Below are 18,121 nucleotides of genomic sequence, written 5' to 3'. Positions count from 1 at the left end.
AATCAGACACAGATATGCAGGGGTGGGGAAGGAGACAAAGGGGGAAGTGCTTTTTTTTTTGGTATCTATTAAATGTTAACTGAATATCAGATTATAGGCACTTTTTGGTATAAAAAAGCTGTACTTTACATCTAAATTTAACAAAGATACAAATGAAAATAGGAAACTGAACTTTTTAGCATGTGGACTGGAAGTCATTAGAGAGGCCTAGAAAAGTGGGCAGAGGAAAGATGTTATTACAAAAAATATATGTACTTGTCTGTTTTTGAATGACTTATTTCTCACTGCAGAGTTCCACTCTGCACAAAAGGAACTGCGTGATATACTTAAAAAAAAAAAACAACAACAAAAAAAAAACAAACCCAAGCAACAAAAATGTTCTAATCCTGGGTAATACTGTTTTCTAGTCCTTATCTTTTATCTTCGGAGCTTGGCTCCTTTCACTGGCGGTTCCTCAAGCTGCCTTATTACAGGGGTCTGTTGTCTATAATTGTCTTTGTTTATTAGGGCCCTCTCTCACCATGAAGTTTCATGTGTTCAAAATCTTGATTTAGCAGTGAGAACATCAGGCAGGGAGCCAACTCTACTAATTAGTATAAATCAAAAGGAGGAAGTGGGGAGATAAAAACCAGATCCCAGTGTAAAGGTCTGCAGCCAGGGTTAGTAAGACTGACTGGCAGGTCAGAGTTGAGTAAGAGACAAAAGGGCTTGGAGAAATGCTATTTAGGGCCAGAGTCTTTTTGTCTCTTTTCTCTGATTGTACCCCTTCAGAAGCAGAAAGGGTCTGTGGCCGCCTCCTTTGATTGTTTTCCTTCCATTCTAGCAGATCCTCATTTTGTTCCATTGTTCCCCTTCGCTTAAAGACTTAAGAGTTTGGTCCCAATTGCTGTAAGCCAACCGTAGCGGTGCCATTCCCCTTGTCAATGAATGGTTCATGCATGGGTTCATGATCTAATTCTGGAAAGGGTAGTTTGCCGGTGGGGGTGATCTGAGAAAAATTTCTTCAGTCTTAAAAAAGACCTGCACAGGGAAGAAATGGTTCTTTTTTGTTTAGTGGATGATGTCAAGTCTGCACGTGATCACTGCAATCGTGATTACCCTTGTCCGTAGAAGGCATTACTCTGAACGTGTCGGGGTGAGACTATGAAGATTGGGTCCTGAGCTGCTGAATTAACAAATTCTGGAAACATACTACTATCTGACTTCTTATTAGGCAAGAAAACTCCCCTTATCATTTAAGCATTTTAAGTTGGCTTTTCTATTACTTGCAGCCAATACAGGATCTTAGTCATCTTCTGATCTTCTATAATTTTTAAAACTGCTCCTTTTACCTAGAAAGAGCTCTATAATGCTTCAGGTGTTAAATACTGAATAAATCGCATGCACTCCTTTGATGGGGCCTGTGGCTTTGCCTGTGGCGATGATGGTGAGAGCTATTGATAGCTGAGAAAATGTCTTTATAAAGGTTGTGGGTGGGCCTTTTTGGGTTGACTGCCTCTTCTTTTTGGGAGCCTCTTATTTCCCAAGTCTCATGAATGTTGGTGCAGTGCGATCCTGTCTGTTCCCACCCCACCTTCAGCTCATCCAGGCACTGATTTCAGTAGGACTTCCTTCTCAAAGTCTCTTCTTGAGAATTTGGAATTGGGATCAGGAAAGATATCAGTCTCTTTAGGTGAATGGATTTAGAGCTGTTACTCCCTGAGGCCCGTCTCTTTACTCACCCACAGACATCATGACACTTGGCTAACAGATTCTTATAATAAATTCCCCTTCCTGCTTATACTAGCTCGAGCGGGTTTCTATTACTGGAAACCAAAAGAATTCTTAAAACAATGGTGTGTTGGTAAATGTTTAACAGTCGCCTCTGATCGTTAAAAGCCTTGATTTTGTTGCACTTGCTGATTTCCATGATATAAATGCTCCCACACTTACTTAGTTCAGGCCACCAAGGTGACATCACTGAATGTGGAATTGGGAAGAAATGAGCACACTGGCTCTGGAGAGCCGGTCCGAGATGTCTCCGGCATATCACTGCCGAAAGAGAACAACACACAACACGCTTTTCAGAAAATCCATAAGTCACATAGGAGATTCAGGGATATATACTGATGGCCGCTAAATTGGGAATTCTGGTATTAAAATCTTTTAATTAATTTCAAATGCGCAGAGTCCTGGGGCTCAGGGAGTAGAGGAAGTAGGATTAAGTTTTTAAATAACATTGAAAAAATACTTCTTTCAGTATCATAATGATTTGGGTGTATTGGGACTAGGGGAGATGTGAGGGGCTTGGACTGAGAAAGGGAAAAAGGCTGGGTGTGCAGTTGGGCAGGTGTGGAAGGAGGGGATCTGTGGGAAGGTAGGGTCCAGGCCTTGACAAAAAGGAGACTATTACCTTCTGCGGTTGAGGAGGGGCATGATGGGAGAAGCCGAGGCCACCTGGTACCCTAGGTTACCATACCAACAAAGGACTAAATTAGGTCATTCGGCCATCTCCTGTAACATCTCTTGATCTGCTTTGCTTTTTGTCTGAAGTTCTTTTAAGTAGGGAAAAGCCTTTTATTACACAATTAAAAATAAGATAAGATAAAAAAATTTAAATGCAGGGTTGAAGTAATACTTTGATTGTGAATGAGGTCAAATAATCAGTAAGAGTAAGTCTGGTGTTAGATCTTTCTCTCTTGATGAGGGGAAGTTGGGAGGGTGGAGAAAGGTGGTATCAGGACTTTAGGAAACACTTTCTGGCCTGGCCACCTTCCCACACTTGATTCCTCTGCCTGAAAAGCCAGTCACCAAATCTTTAAATGTTGGACTTCAAATGTTGAACCTCTCTTCAGTTTTAAGACAAGTCTCAAAAACCACCCCTCTGTAACATTTTCTGTGGCTCTCCCAGGAAAGCTGAGACCTGATATAGCCCTGATCATGTCTTACTGTAATGAACTCCAATCTTTCCTCTCGTATGTTTGATGTTCAAACAACTGGACATTTCGGACAGCGTGCATTGATTAAACTCTCAGAACTTGAATTTTTGTATTTGAGCTCATGAATGAACTTTTCAAACGACTACATTGTTTAGTTTTAATGGCATCAATATCTTTGCGCATCAGTGTTTGTACATCTATTTGCATATTTAGTCCTTGACATTTATACATGGAAAAATGAATGTGTCAATGTTAGTGATAAGAAGAGTAGATTTTAATAAATTTAGTTCAATTGAGATGAAGCTGGAAATCATTAGACATGCTGGAAGGGGTGCATTTTAGCATCAATCACGTATTTGGACTTAAGCCTGTTGACTGTTCTTTTGGGGGGGAGGATCAAAATTAAAGAACATATAAAATGCTGAAAAATATATATCTGAAGAATATATCTGAAAAGTGATGTGAACTAATTTCTGATATAAATATTAATTCCAGATGGAACAAGATTGGAAGATAAAGCAAAGAAACCATAAAAGAACTAGAAAAAAGCGATAGTAAAAAGTTCCCTAATTTTAAAATAAGGAGGACTTTTCCAAGCATAATAGAGATAAAATCCAGAACCTTAAAGGAAAAGACTGATACTTGGACTGCATAAACATATTTAAATATGGAGAGAGAGAGAGAGAGAGAGAGAGAGAGAGAGAGAGAGAGAGAGAGAGAAGGAGGGAGAAGAACACAGTTAATAAAGTGAAAAGACAAGCTGGGAAAAACGTAGGAACACAAAATTAGGGCAAACCTTAATATCCCTAATACCTAAAGAGGTTTTTTTTTTGTTTGTTTTGTTTTTTGAGACAAAAGGAAAGTTTATTAGAGAAGGTATAACACTCCACAGACAGAGGCATGGTCTCCTCTCAAAGACAGAATGAGAGAGAGACTGAGTGTCCAAGGAATTTAGTTCTAATTTGTTTTCTTTTCTGGGTATGGGTATGCAGCACTAAAGTCATGGGGAAGTAGTTTGTAATCTCAGCAAGAATCTTTCTGTAGGTTCCCCTCTGCTGCCCGTGCCTAGCAGCATGTGGCAGGCTCTGAACCTAACCTGGCTTAATATTTAGTCAATTTATGTAGTTCTCATGCCTCTTTCCTCTATTATTACCAATGTTTATTGCTGGCATTTATTCTACCTAGTAGTTCTCAGATCTGGCTATACAGTGGATCACTCTAGGAACTTTAAAAGTACTGCAGCCTGTGGCATACCTGTGAAAATTATGGTCTGTTTTGTGAAGGCCTGGGAATTCAGAAAGAGTTTAAAAATAAGAGAAAGTCAAACAACTTGGAGAAAAATGGCCAGAATATGTGAATAGAAAGTTTATAGAAAAGGAATTCTGAATGACCAATAAATACATAAAAAGATGCTCAATCTCACAAATAATTAAAGAAATACAAAATAAAACAATGAAATATTCTTCTTATTTCAGATTGGTAAAGATCCCCTAAGTGATTACGCCAGTATTGGGAAGCTGTGGGAATCAGGCCTCAAAGCTATGTTAGTGGGAAAGAAAACTGGTATAATTTCTTCAGAGGGAATACAAAAAAATGCTCACACTTTGTGACCTAGCAATTCTGTTATTAAGAATTGGTCCAGTCTGTGGCCATGCCACCCTGAAGGCGCCCGATCCTGTCTGATCGAGGAAGCTAAGCAGGGTAGGGCTTGGTTAGTACTTGGATGGGAGACCACCTAGGAAGACTGGGTGCTGTAGGCATTAAAAAAAAAACAACAAACTGATCCAACAGAAATATCCTTTAAGACATACAAAAAATATAGATAGAATATTCATTGAAGTATCATATCTGCTTAGGTTGCCATATCCTCTGAATCTGCTTTTTTTAAAGTGACATTTTTATTGTGTTATTTTCTGAATAGAAGTACCCATGCGCATTGTAAGAAATTCAAATAACACAGTTATGTTAAAATAGAAAGAAAATTCCATCCCAAAGATGATTACTGCTAACAGTTCTACGCATATTATTTCCAGACCGTTTTTGTGCATAAACACATGTGATAAGCTGAACTCTTGCTTTTCAAACCTAGGAACTGAACAGACTCAGATAAATATTTTGAGCTATGTTTCTCCTCACCCCAACTCTTGCTATTCACTATCTGAAACTTTAGAGCTGAATACATTTAGAAAACTTAACGTCCTTCACTACCGGAGTTCACTACCTAAACTTTAACTCTTGCTGTCTGAATTTAGAAATAAATAGATTTGGATAGGGATAATTGTATAAATATGATTTTTCTTAAAAAAGTTGAATTGCAATACACACTATTCAACCACTTGCCTTTTTTGCTTATAAATATATTTTTGACATCATTCCATGTTCATTTGTAAAGATCTATCTAATTTCCTTTTAATAAATGCACAGGATTAATTGTGTGTGTGTATATATAGATGTAATTATTTATTAAACTAGTTTCTTTTTGATGAACATTTATTAGTAGCTTAAGTATATGCACTGACATGGAAAGGTGTCCAAATATTATTTTTAAGTTAAAAAGTAATTTAAATCTATGTATAGTCTGTCTAAAATTTTTTAAGAGAAAAAGATAAGCTCGTAAATGTAGACACAGAAAAAAGAATTCTGTTGGAATATATACCACTGGTAACAGTCATCAAGGGTACAGATTAGGGCAGGGGAGTCGGGGTGGGCAACATGAGAGGTTGTCTCATTTTTGTGTTATAGTTTTCAGTAATGTTTGAATGTTTTTACTATGAGAATATTATTTTAGAAGCAAAAAAAAAAAAATCTAAAAAGTATAAAAAAGGTAGTACGGAAGTGTTCCTTGTAGTATGCTGTGAAATAGTAAAAACTGGATGCCATAAATAAGAGACTGGTTAAATAAATTATAGTATACGCATATAGTGGAATACGATTCAGCTCTTGCCAAAATGCAGTATAATATCACACTTACAAAAATAGACAATAGTAACAACATGTTTTTATATAGCTCAAACTGTTAATTATCTCTGGGGATACCTTAACTTACTGAGTTATTTCTGTAATGTTTCAATTTTTAATAAGTAGCATGAGTTACTTTTGCAACTGGAAAAAGGCTGTTATTTAATGCAGGTTGAAATTAGGGATTCTGTGATTTTTTTTTTAGCTCTCGAGAATAAACTACCCCAGGTAAGTGTATTGTTTAACTTTTATGCATTAGACTTTGTGCACGTTTCCAGGAAATTATAGCATATGTTAGTAGGAGACTGTTTAAATATCACTATTTTTTTTCTGTAGACCAGTGCTATCTAACAGAAATTTAATGCAAGCCACATACGAAATTTAAAATTTTCTAGTAACTGCATAAAAAAGTAAAAGGAAACAAGTGCAATTTCAATAACATGTTTTTAACCCAATATGCCCCAAATACTACCGCTTTGACATGTAATGAATATAAAAATTGTTAATGAGATATTTTACATTCTAATTTTCATACTAAGTCTTTGAAGTCTGGTGTGCATTTTACATTTACAGCAAATCTCAATTTGGATGCTAAATGTTCAATAGTTACAATGTCCTACCAAATCATTAAAGTGTGTTTAAAGGAAAAAATATTTTACACTGTTTCAGTTTTTAAATTTAAGTTAAACCAATTAAAATAAAATAAAAAATTCAGTACCCCAATCACACCAGTCACATTTCAAGTGGTCAATAGCCATGTGTGTCTGGTGGCTACATTATTGGACAGTGTGGATAGAGCACATTTCCATCATCTACTGGACAGTGCTGGTCTAGACATTGAGCTCTCAGCTGATAAAATCTTATTAATCTTTGGACCCCTATGACTTAACAGTACCCGTCGCAAAGTAAGTATTCCAGAAATGAGTAATCCATTCATAGATCCAGGACTGGGGCAATCATAAATGGAAACCTGATGCAGAAAGAGAGGATGAGGAGATAGATCTTCATACATGGTGTTGGATGGCTCCATTTACTTCCAGCTGAGGCAGGACGGATAGTTATATACTGGAGGTCTTCCAATCTGGTGTTGCAAACGGCAACGATCTATGGAGCCTGTCTGTTCTTCCCAACTGACTTAATATATATATATAAATGTGTAATGGATTTTAAACCCAAGCAAGTGCAAAGGCTGTCTTTGGAAGGAGAAGCCTAGGGTCCAGTGTAAGCTGGGTCCCACAAATTCACACAGTGGTTGTCTGCTGGTGGCAGGAGGGGGCAGCAGAGAGCGGGCAGGGTGGTGAGCTCTGGGGAGTCCCAAAGGATGGGTAGGTAGGAAAATGGAGTATAAGGGTGAACCCAAATTGGGAACTCACAGACCAAAGGGAAAGGCAGGCTAGAAAGCACAGTACCAAGAGAGACCCCAAACTAGATTGGGATCAAGGTATAAGGAAAGATGCTGAGATCGTGGCTTCCCACATCAGAAGGATATTTGGTCTTTCCCCCCACCTTTTTAAAAATTTAAATTATAAGCAAGATGAAGAACATTAAAGCAACTTAACTACACAGAAATTTTGGCAAATCTGTGCAGCCAAATCACTGGGTTATTCTTTTGGAGTATCTCTTTCCTATATAATCATTTTGAATGTATGTTTTGTTTTGTAAGCCTCCTTAAAAACAACTTGATGTTCCATAAACATCTTTTCATGTCTTTACATATTCATAGTTTCTTATACAGCATCATTTTTAATGGTCACCTCATCTTTGGTTGGTGTGGATTTGCTCTGCTTGATTTAACCAACACTAGGATTTTTCTAATTTTTTACCATTTTAAACAATATAAATTGTAGGCAAATCTTTGTGTGTGTCCATGATGAGTGCCTCAGAATTGATTCCTGAAAGAAAGAAGAATGATAGGCACAGAGGTCCATATCTGAAAGTTTTTGGATTTGAAGTGCCAAATCTCTCTCAGAAAGCTGTAACTGTGTTCGCTCTTCCACTAGTGCCCATCTTCCCAAATCCTCACCAATTCTCGGTAATATTAAACACAAGCATTGAATCTGTAGTTTGCTTTGAGTAGTATGGACATTTTAATATGTTAATTATTCCTATCCAGGAGCACAGTGTATCTTTCCATTTATTTGTATCTACAATTTCTTTCTTCAAGTTTTCTGGTATAGGTATTTTACCCCCTTGCTTAAATTTATTTCTAGGTATGGGTGAAAAAGGTGAAAGAAATTAAGAAGTACTAATTGTCAGTTATAAAAATAGTCATAGGGATGTAAAGGCCAGCAAAGGGAATATAATCAAAAATATTGTAACAACTCTGGTCTCAGATAGGTCCTAGACTTACTGGGGTGATCACTTTGTAAGGTATATAACTGCCTAATCACTATTTTGTATACCTGAAACTAATATCGTATGTAATTGAAAACTAAACAAAAACAAAAACAACTAAGCAAACATCCACCGTAACCAAAAAAGCAAACAACTCTGCTAACCTAATTGCTGAAAAAAATGCTATCTCTTTTTAAAAAATAGCATTTCTTTGATTACTGTAGATATTGAACATTTTTTAATATTTGGCCATATATTTGCATATATGTATGTGTGTCTGTTTGACCTGCCTATTTTTATTATTGTCCATTTTACACAAGATTTTTTTTTCTAGACTTTTGTAAGTGCTGTCTACATAGTAAGGATATTAACCCTTTAAAATATATGTGCAGATATTTCCCACTGTATATTGACTGCATTTTCATTGTTTTGGTACGTGACTTCCTGAAGGTTTTTAATTTTTAAAAACACTTTTTATTTTGGAGTAATTTTTGGAATAACTTTAGATTTATGGCAAAGTTGCCAAGATAGTATTGAGAGTTCCTGTGCTTCTTTTACCCAGATTCCCTGATACAAACATATTACATAACGATGGCATATTTGTCAAAACAAAGCAATCCCATAAAAATTTTGAGTCACCTTGCTCATGTGCAGCTGAGAACCAAGCAATTCTGATATAATCTTTATCTTTCTCTGATGGAAAATTTGGTTTCAAGTTTGGTTGATTGATATTTGGAGAACATCTTTTTCAGACACTATAATTTTGTGTATTTTTTAGTCAGAACTCAGAAGTCTATTTAATCTGTAATGTTCTGAAATGTATCATTAATAGTTTACCAACAGAGCTGTAAAACTCTTTTTACTATAAGTAATACTGTTTCTACATGCAAAGGCATTCAGAGTTTTGATTTCGAAGTGCTTTTGAATCTGGTAACGACTGGAAGATTGAATTTGTAGGCAGTTCTCCTGTGGTTCCATTTAGTGTCTTACTCTTCCTACTATTAGGCTACTCACTTTCTAAGGTTAAAGGGCAAAAATGAGAAGTGTGCCTAACATCATCCCTAATAGGAAGTAACATGCTATTAGAGCACTTTTCTAAAGAGAGCTATCATTTTTCTCTTTTCAAATTACAGCTTCCCCAGGGATAGGTTGATAAGTAAGTGTTTGGTCTGAAATGGTCTTTTCCTAGAGCTGAGAAGAATTATCTTGGATAACTGGACAGTCCAGAGTGTCAGAGCAGTGCCCCTGAGTCTGAGAATGGAACTTCTCGTGCCTGCTCCAACCCCAGATCAGCCCTTGGGCTTTGTGTAAATCACTTTCCCTCTTGGGGTCTTGGTTCCTCATCCTCAAAGCAAAGGGGTCTTCAATGATCTCTTTCCGTCTGGAGATTTTCTCTGTAGTTCTCAAAAACAGTTTTTATTGGGGGTTATGCACATGTTCATGATGTTGATTGTGATGATAATTTCATGGATGTATACGTATGTCAAAACTTATCAAATTGCATATCTTAAATATATGCAGGTTATTGTATGTCATGCATACTTCAATATAGCTATCTAAACAGATTTTATCCAGCCCCTAGAATAATGAAGGGCAGAAGGATGGAGCTCTGTTTTGATAAGGATCTGCTTGTATTGTCATTAACTGAGAGAAACAACAGTGCTTTCTGGAGTTTTCCCTATAGCCTCCTACTAAGGCTTGTGCTTTCTCCTCCTCCAATTTCTTCTATTTATTTTTTAATGACTATTTTCATCCATTCTGGGGAGTGTTCTTTTTTTCTCATCTCAGGCTTCATCCTGGAGTCCTCTCTCTCCTTTGGACTAACTCTAGGCTCAGGAGTGAAGGGTCCAAGCTTCTCTTGGATCCCCACTGTGGCTCTAGGCTCATCTCCCCTATCATTTTCAGGATAAGAGCTAGCATGTCCCTAACAGTTATAGTGAATTCAATTCATTGGGTGGTACTTCTCAGTGAAAACTCTTCTTTGAAAGAGTACTATAGGGGAGATAAAACAAATTCTTACGGTGTTACATCACACGGTGTGGCAATTGGATGCAGAACTGCTGAGAGGCTGCCATGGAGGTGACCATCTGGCCGCTGGAAAGTACCCTTTCCATGACTTCTCTACTCAGTCAGGCACCAGTCGCTCACCATGGACTCGTGATTATTCCACTGAAATACCTCTTTGAGTCCATCTCACCCATTCCCTCTACCACCACCTAGTCCACATGCATCATTTAAAATCTGGATTTCTCTACGAAGCTCCTTACGTGGCTCCCTGCTTAGAATATGACTGCTATGCAACCCATTCCGTAAAGTTCTTCATTCTCAATACTGCCTTCATCATCACCTAGCTGCTCAGAAACCCTCTGAGGCTCTCCATTTCAAGGGTAAACTCCTCTGTTTGGACTGTGAGGCCCTCTACCATCCCGCCCTGCCTTCTCATATTTTACCTTTCCCACCACACCCAGGGGCAGGTCAACCTGAGTGAGGCACGTTTCCTCCCGAACCCAAATGTGCGCAGTGAGTTTTCCCCATCTTCTACCTTTCTCATGCTTCCCTACCGCCAGAAATCCAGGCTCTCCTTGGCAAATCCTATGTGCTCTAAGACTCAATTTAAACCCCTTCTTTTTCAAGAAACTTTTACTGTTCCTCCAAGTACACGCATTTCAATTCATGTGACTACTGTTTACTCCGTAGATGCCGGGACATGAGGATGAATTATGGCCTCTGTCTCTTGGTTTCCATTTTCAACGGATGCCTGGGAAAATTAAAAAATCAAGTGATTCCAGGAGTTTCTTAAACCAAAAACACCAGATATGTGCCTTTCCTCTTCAAGTAGGTGCCTAAGAATTCTAACCCAGGGAGTTAAAGTGTGTGCAGATGAAGGATTTGACACACAGAGGACAGACGAAAATTTCCTTGTGTCTGTAGTTGATCCTCGCTAGACTGAATGTAATGTGTGCAAATGACTAATGTAATAACGTATGATTCCTAAAAGTAGGTAGGTGTAATTTCTTCTTTTGCAAGGAAGAGCAAAGTCAGATTAATGTAGATACATGCTTATACACAAGAGAAGATCGCCTTTATTTAAAAAAGTATTTGTTTAAAAATCAGAATACATGATAGGATCTAATCTTTGTTTCAGGAAAAGCTATAAAACACAGAAATTTAGAAAGATATACACCAAATGGTTTTCTTTGGGTGGAGAAATTACTGGTGATTAAGTAAAACACTTCCATTTTATCTAAACTTTCTATAACAAGCAATTTCATTGTCACAATCAGAAAGACGTTTTCATTTTGGGAAAAAGCATAGAAATGGGGACATCAATTTGCAGATGGATCACTTTAGAGACAGTTCAAATGGAATACTTAAGGGCCTTCCTGTTTTGTTTTAATATAGAGCGAGGACTGGACTGACCCACATCTACAGGGAGATTCTGCAGGTGTGGACTGAGTGATTGCAGCGTTTCAGGGTAAACATTATAAAAATAAACAAATGAGCAAACTAATGGAATGTGATAGGATGCCCAAGTATTTACTATACATGCTGTGCCTTTTTTTTTTTTTTTTTTTTCCTCAGAGACCCAGAAAGGACTTTCACCTCTAGGTCTATTAATCTGGCTTCTATCAATGGGTAGAGTTAGTAGCGTTTTATATTCTAAATCATAAATATAGGATTTGCCCTTGCTATATGTTAGTGTTTTTTCTTTCTTTCCATCAAAGTTTGTTATCTCACCGTAAGAATGGAAAATATCACACAGGTGATATCATACAGGTGGGTGTCTACAACCTTGGGAATTTGACCTGCAGGTGGGAATTTTACCATGTGGGAATTCACTTGAGTTCTTAGACTGCTGACATATCAGCTTCAGCTGTGGTCCCTATAAATAAAGTTCGGGAATGACACTGAATTCTAGACTCTGGGGAAGACCCTTGACCATGAAGTTGATCTTGTTTTTTGGTTCCCTTTTGGGGCATATCTACTGTCAAGTAACATTTGTGGGGTAAGTTACTCTTGATGCCTGTTTGAATTTTGCTTACCTGATTCAGAGTCTCTCACTGGATTGTGGAAGAATAATGGGTTGAGTGTTCAGCATTTTCAGAATTCTCTTAGATTTAGAGAAGGCATGATGGAAGTAATAGGAGTGAGTGATCAACAAAAGAGATGAGTGACATTTAAAGAAAAATAATGAAAACAACACATATACTCTATTTCTCTTGGTCTTTACTCACTTTCCCCTCTGATGATCAGAATGTAGGGATGTGGAAATAAAGCGGTTTGGCCATTTGTCTCAGCACCATGTCAGTAAGTGATGAGTTACTCCCCCACTGCCTCGTCCCTACCTTTCTGGGCTTCATCCTCCATGTCAGCCCTAGGCCTCCCCATCTTCAGATCTAGTGCCCTGCAGTGGAATCTGATGAACAGGGAGGACCAGGGCTGCATATTTCAGCCCATATCCAACTCTCATGGCTTTGTAGGATTCATCTTTGCTTCAAAACACTTTGGTTTGAGATTCTATAAAGAGCTTTAGGCAGCATTTCTTGAAGAGTGTTACAGGGAACTAACGAAGTGGTCAAATAAATTTGGCCCCCAAAAGTGGATATTCGAATAAATCTAGGAACCAGAGAGTTAAATAAACTATAGGATTTCTAGGTACTTTACTAAATTAGTGTGCATTGTAAATCTATAACGGGGATTCTGGGTGCTGCATCTACCCAGTATTTTTCATTATCACACTCCTCTCCACTTTTTTTTTTGTTGTTGTTGAGCAACTCAGAGGGCTACTATTCCTTAGCACACATACCAAGAAATATTAGCCTAATGCATTACTTTTCCCAGTGCCTTTCCATTTTGAAGGAGGACTCCTGGGAGTCTATGCATTAACCAAAAGGAATGAGACTCAAATGGAAAAATTTTCAGGCCATCTGTGGCAGGTGGATACTTGAAGGCAGGAGAGTCTTGAAGATCTCATTCTACCACTTATGTATTCCACTAGAGTTTATTGGAAATTGCATGGCATTTGGTTTCAGAAGACCTGAATTCTCATCCCTGTTACATGGCTCTTTTTACCAATCCATTCCCCACTGCGCAAATGGGAAGGGAAGGGACACAGGAAGTCAGTCTACTTGGAGAAAGGAATAAAAAAGAAACATTTTTCACCGGGGAAGGGTTGTAAGAATCCAGCTCTACTACTCTACTTTTTTTTCTAAGGATAGGCGGTTGCTTGTTTTGCAATTTCTCTTTCCTGCCAAGGTGTCCTAGATATCCTTTATTCTTCATTACGTGTATGTGTGCATGGAGAGGGAGGCACACCATAATTTTTCTGGGTCCCAATTGTCCCTAGGCATACCCCAAGTTTGGGCTACGTAAATGGGGTTTGGAGGAGGAACTCTGATACATTTCAGTTGACAACAGCAAAAAAACACCCTAGGTCTACCCAGATGTGAATTCAATTCCTCTTACAAGCTCCAAACTAATTATTACAGTTTTTAAAAACTTATTTCTGAAAAACAAGAACAGATAAATTTTAAAAGCCAATGCTTTATGAGCAGCAGATGTTATTTGCGTATAATCATTAGCTAAGGAAAGGTACTTAAATGGCATGCTTCCTGCTAGGAGCAGGTACACCTCTTAATTAGTATTTAGATAACATACCCTTGGGGGAAGTAAAGCCATTCTATCAACTCCTCGTTCTGGGGATGTGGGTCAGTGTACTATTTATTAGTTTCTTGATCGTCAAAGAGATTATTGACTGCTGCATTAACCCCTTGGCATGCGGAGACTAACAAGAGCAGAAAGCAACAGGAAACAATGTCCAGGCTTTGCTTTTAAGGTCATGTGTGTGGTTAATATTCTCTAGAGACCAAGTTCTTGAGATCATACCAAGGAATGAAGAACAAGTAAAAACTCTGGTGGAATTGGAGGCTGAAGAACATCTTCAGGTATCTGTCCTACAGAGGTTTCTGTCTCCCAGAAACTACTCTGCAGTTAGATGCAATGACTGAGATCTCATACTTTGGACTGTTATCTTGTCTTCTCTGACAGTGTGCGGAGTGCTAACTCATGGAGCTGGGATACAGAAAGTCTGGGCTCTTATCCCAGCTATGTGGCATTGGGCAAGTCACCTATGTTTCCCGTGTCTCATTTTTCCACCCAGTGTAATGAGGATAAATAAACCATTCTATCTCACAGGTTTATTATAAGAATGAAAAGAGAGATTGAAGTTATTTTGAAAAAAATTTGCACAACTTCAATGCATTATTTCCCTCCTAAAAGAATTTATAGTATTAATACTGTTATGAAATGAATTGGATCACTTGAATGTCAACTGTTAAAAAAAAAAACTGCCATAGTTTTAAATAATCTTTTCCTTCTGCCAGTTTTAATATCTGACCATGGGGGAGGTTATAACACATATGCCAATGCTTGGCTATTTAAAAACCCTTTTTACAATACTGTAGTGATTACACAATGATTCCAGACTTGTGGGCTTGAGATAAAATAGATATGAATTGATTTCTTGAAATCTATCGGTGCTGAGCTGTCCATTTCCGTGGGTCACACTCATTGCTTTAGCCTTTTATCCCTTTCAGCTTGATTTCTGGAAGTCACCCACCATCCTAGGGGAGGCAGCCCATGTTCGAGTTCCCTTTGTCAATGTCCAGGAAGTCAAAGTTTTCTTGGAGTCCCAGGACATTGCTTATTCCATCATGATTGAAGATGTTCAGGTAATTACCCCACAGACCACCCTTCCAGAGGCTTGCTGGTCCACATGAACTGAAAGACTATCATCTTTGATCCTTGGGTACCCTCTGCCAAGGAAGGGACCCATGGGTGCCACTACAGCCTACCTGCAGTCTAGGCCACCTGGGGAGACATTTCTCTCTCTCTCTCTCTTTTTTTTTTTTTTTTGCATTTGACACAAATGGGAAATGGTAATAAAGAATTTAAAGGAAAGGGCAAAAGAGTCTCCTGCATGAAATATAAAATGCAAACTGATGGGTGTTAGTCAAAACAGGTAAAAGGTGTTATTCATCAAGTTTTTAATTGGAGGTTACCTTAGGCCCTGTGTCCGACAGTGGAGGAAAGGTATAATGGCCACCGTAATGAGAAGGTACCTTCAGATGGAAAGATGAAGCGGGCAACTCCATAAACTAAAACAGAATTTACTATAGTAAACTGTAGTTTACTTCAGGGCCAGAGCAGACAGATGGCCCAGCAGTTTTAAGCAAATTTGTATCAGACCCCTGTTACAGTACCTTTTCCTATAGTATAACTTGGGTACTAATGATTGGCAAGACAAAGGGACAAAGGGTGCAGTAGTTCCAGGGGCCATACTTCCTGGTGGTCTTGTGACAGATAATTGTTTACAATCAATACTATTACTGGTTTGAAATTTATCTTGGTTGTCATGCCATTCCAGATGTTGCTAACAAAAATATTTATTGCTACATTTTAAGGAACACCAATAGTTAACTAGAAAGCTTCGATATACTTGCTAAGGGCTATGAAGTTGGTCAAAGGTCACAGCATGCAACTTACAAATGAAATGAAATCTAGGACACAGAGTTGATTTTGTTCACATCTACATCTATACACCCTGGATTCCCAGATTGGTAGAACGAGCCACAGGACAACCATGGGACTGTCATCCTATATTTGCAGCATCTGGCTGGCGAGAAGTCCCATTAATGCCCCATCCACTTTCAGAGTGCCGCCAGAATAAGCGAAAAGCATGACCCCAAAGCCTATAGCACAAGAATAGGAATGCTTAGGACTGGGGACCCGAGTGTCACCATTTCCTTCACAATTGTAGGTTAAAATGCATTGCTATAAACTAATCATAGTTATGACCGGTTTATCTTAGGTTCTATTGGACAAAGAGAATGAAGAAATGTTATTTAATCAGAAAAGAGAACGGAATGGTAACTTCAACTTTGCGGCTTATCACACCTTGGAAGAGGTAGGTGTTTCAAATTGAACATCAGAGAAATGGACCATTCTCTTCTCAGATGACAAGACCTATATATCCACTTGGTGATTTAACGGAAATTATTCTCATATTTCCTAACTTCTTTCTGCAAGTTTCCCTAGGATTTCACAGCCAGTGTTAGCGTCACTACCTTAAATCAGGACCTAAAGCCCACCTGCCTATCCCAGCAGCCATCCCATTATTTCAGAAAGGTCTAGGAGTGTCTTAGGTGAACATACAAATGGCCTTCCATGCTCATGCTCTCTGCTCAGGGCCCCCTTGCTGGTTTCTGACCTGTGCTGCTCACAAAGCCATTTGAGAGGTATGGTTCATGGCTGCCACTGAGGATAGAATCAGGGGACACCTTGGCACCTCTGACTTCTAGCCAAGGGTGGGGTCTCTGCTCAAAGCATCCAGATCTTAAGGTAGCAAAGTCTTGTGCAGTCTTTGCTGTCTTTCCTAATTTTGTTGGTGTGAAGAATGACCCCTTCCTTTACCTGGGTCACATGCTGCCACCTGGGCACTTGAGCAGTGCTGCGTTTGCCTTTTTGAGACAGACAGCTTTTCTTCCGCCCGCAGGGGTTTATTTGCACGAATTGATTTGGGGGTGGGAGATGAGGGAAGTGGATGAGGGGATAGAGATTTGGGATTTTAAGGGGAGAGTTGGGGAATTAGGAAAGAGCCAGAGAGGAGGTATCTAATAGGCACTAATTCCCCAAATCAAGAATCATAAAATGCAAAGAACTCTGAAAACAAAATTTCCCCACTAATTTTTTGGTGGCAAAACCTGACATAACCTAAGCTCATTTGGGGGCAGATCTGACCTGAACTGACTACCCATTTGTGTCACGGCTAGAAACATTAATATATTTGAATGTGGAGCAATGCCACATGCGTAACATATAGCACTTCCTACCTTCCTAAAGTTCAAAAAAAAAAAAAAAAGAAAAGAAAAGAAAGAAAAAGAAATTTTAGTTTGAAACATATATGGCCCCTAAGGGTTTCAGATAAGGAATTGGAGACCAATACAGTGAGGGAGAGAAGGGAGCGAGAGAAACAAGAGCTCTCGCCTTTGTGGGCCTCACAGATTGGTGCCTGTGTCCTGGAGGACAAATGCCGGCAACAGCTGGAGAAACTGTGTTCATGCCGTTCACTCTCCACACACGCCCAGACATGTCTCAATCCCAGCAATGGACGCAGCTTGGGTGCCCCAGCTGCACGGAATTTCAATCAACCTTGCAAATAGGCGCTCCTGTAGCTGGCGACAAGTGCCTCTGAGACAGGCACCCTAATGCCTTTTCCTGAACTAGCCTTGCTGCGTTTTGTGCCGCCTGCCTCTTCGAAACCCACTTTTTTTTTTTTTTTTTTCCTTTTGGTGCCACCACCATTTGTGTCCCTCTGCTAGTGAGGGCGAGCAGCTTTCCGACTGGGGAAGCCCACCTCAGAGCTGGGCTGAGGAAAGCCACAGCGAAGCCAGAGAAGTGCCATTTTGTTTTAAGGACAAAGCTGGAAGGAGCCGGCTCCGCTGCCGCAAAATGGCTTCCCTCGTCCCGGCCCCTGCAGATGCCCAGGGGCTCATCTTTCAGCTTTGCCTCGAACGTCCCTAATCCCACGGCATCCGCCGCGCTGACCTCGCCACTTTGTCCTGGGGGAATTTAAGGGAGAGGAAAGTCGCTAATGCATACCTCAGATGATTCATTTGCAAACGTGTTTATTTATTCGTGTTAAACATTTCAGATTTCCCAAGAAATGGATAACCTCGAGGCTGAGCACCCTGGCCTAGTGAGCAAAGTGAATATTGGGTATTCTTTCGAAAAACGGCCCCTGAACGTGCTCAAGGTACACAGGTCGCGGCGGTGGATTTTCCTCCCGATGCTTCTGGAATCCTGCTCCTCCCAGGCGGGCTGTCGCTCCCAGCGCGGCCTGCAGAGCGGTT

The 18,121-nt window shown here is 39.3% G+C and overlaps 1 protein-coding gene and 1 pseudogene across 1 annotated transcript in view; both read left to right on the top strand.

Moving 5' to 3' along the window:
- Positions 1-4,559: 4,559 nt before the first annotated feature.
- On the top strand, positions 4,560-4,678 carry LOC112478737 (annotated as a pseudogene).
- A 7,453-nt stretch (positions 4,679-12,131) lies between these two features.
- Positions 12,132-18,121, top strand: part of CPA2 (carboxypeptidase A2) — a 21,460-nt gene continuing 15,470 nt past the window's right edge. Inside the window, exons 1-5 of the mRNA XM_006910519.1 lie at positions 12,132-12,216; positions 14,074-14,155; positions 14,807-14,941; positions 16,081-16,176; positions 17,923-18,024. Coding sequence (XP_006910581.1) covers positions 12,152-12,216; positions 14,074-14,155; positions 14,807-14,941; positions 16,081-16,176; positions 17,923-18,024 — 480 coding nt within the window. The 5' untranslated portion in view covers positions 12,132-12,151. The remainder of the gene's footprint in view (positions 12,217-14,073; positions 14,156-14,806; positions 14,942-16,080; positions 16,177-17,922; positions 18,025-18,121) is intronic.

Source organism: Pteropus alecto, unplaced genomic scaffold, assembly GCF_000325575.1.
Source record: "Pteropus alecto unplaced genomic scaffold, ASM32557v1 scaffold22, whole genome shotgun sequence".
NCBI classification, from domain to species: Eukaryota; Metazoa; Chordata; class Mammalia; order Chiroptera; family Pteropodidae; genus Pteropus; species Pteropus alecto.
This window is presented reverse-complemented; position numbering and strand designations above follow the sequence as displayed.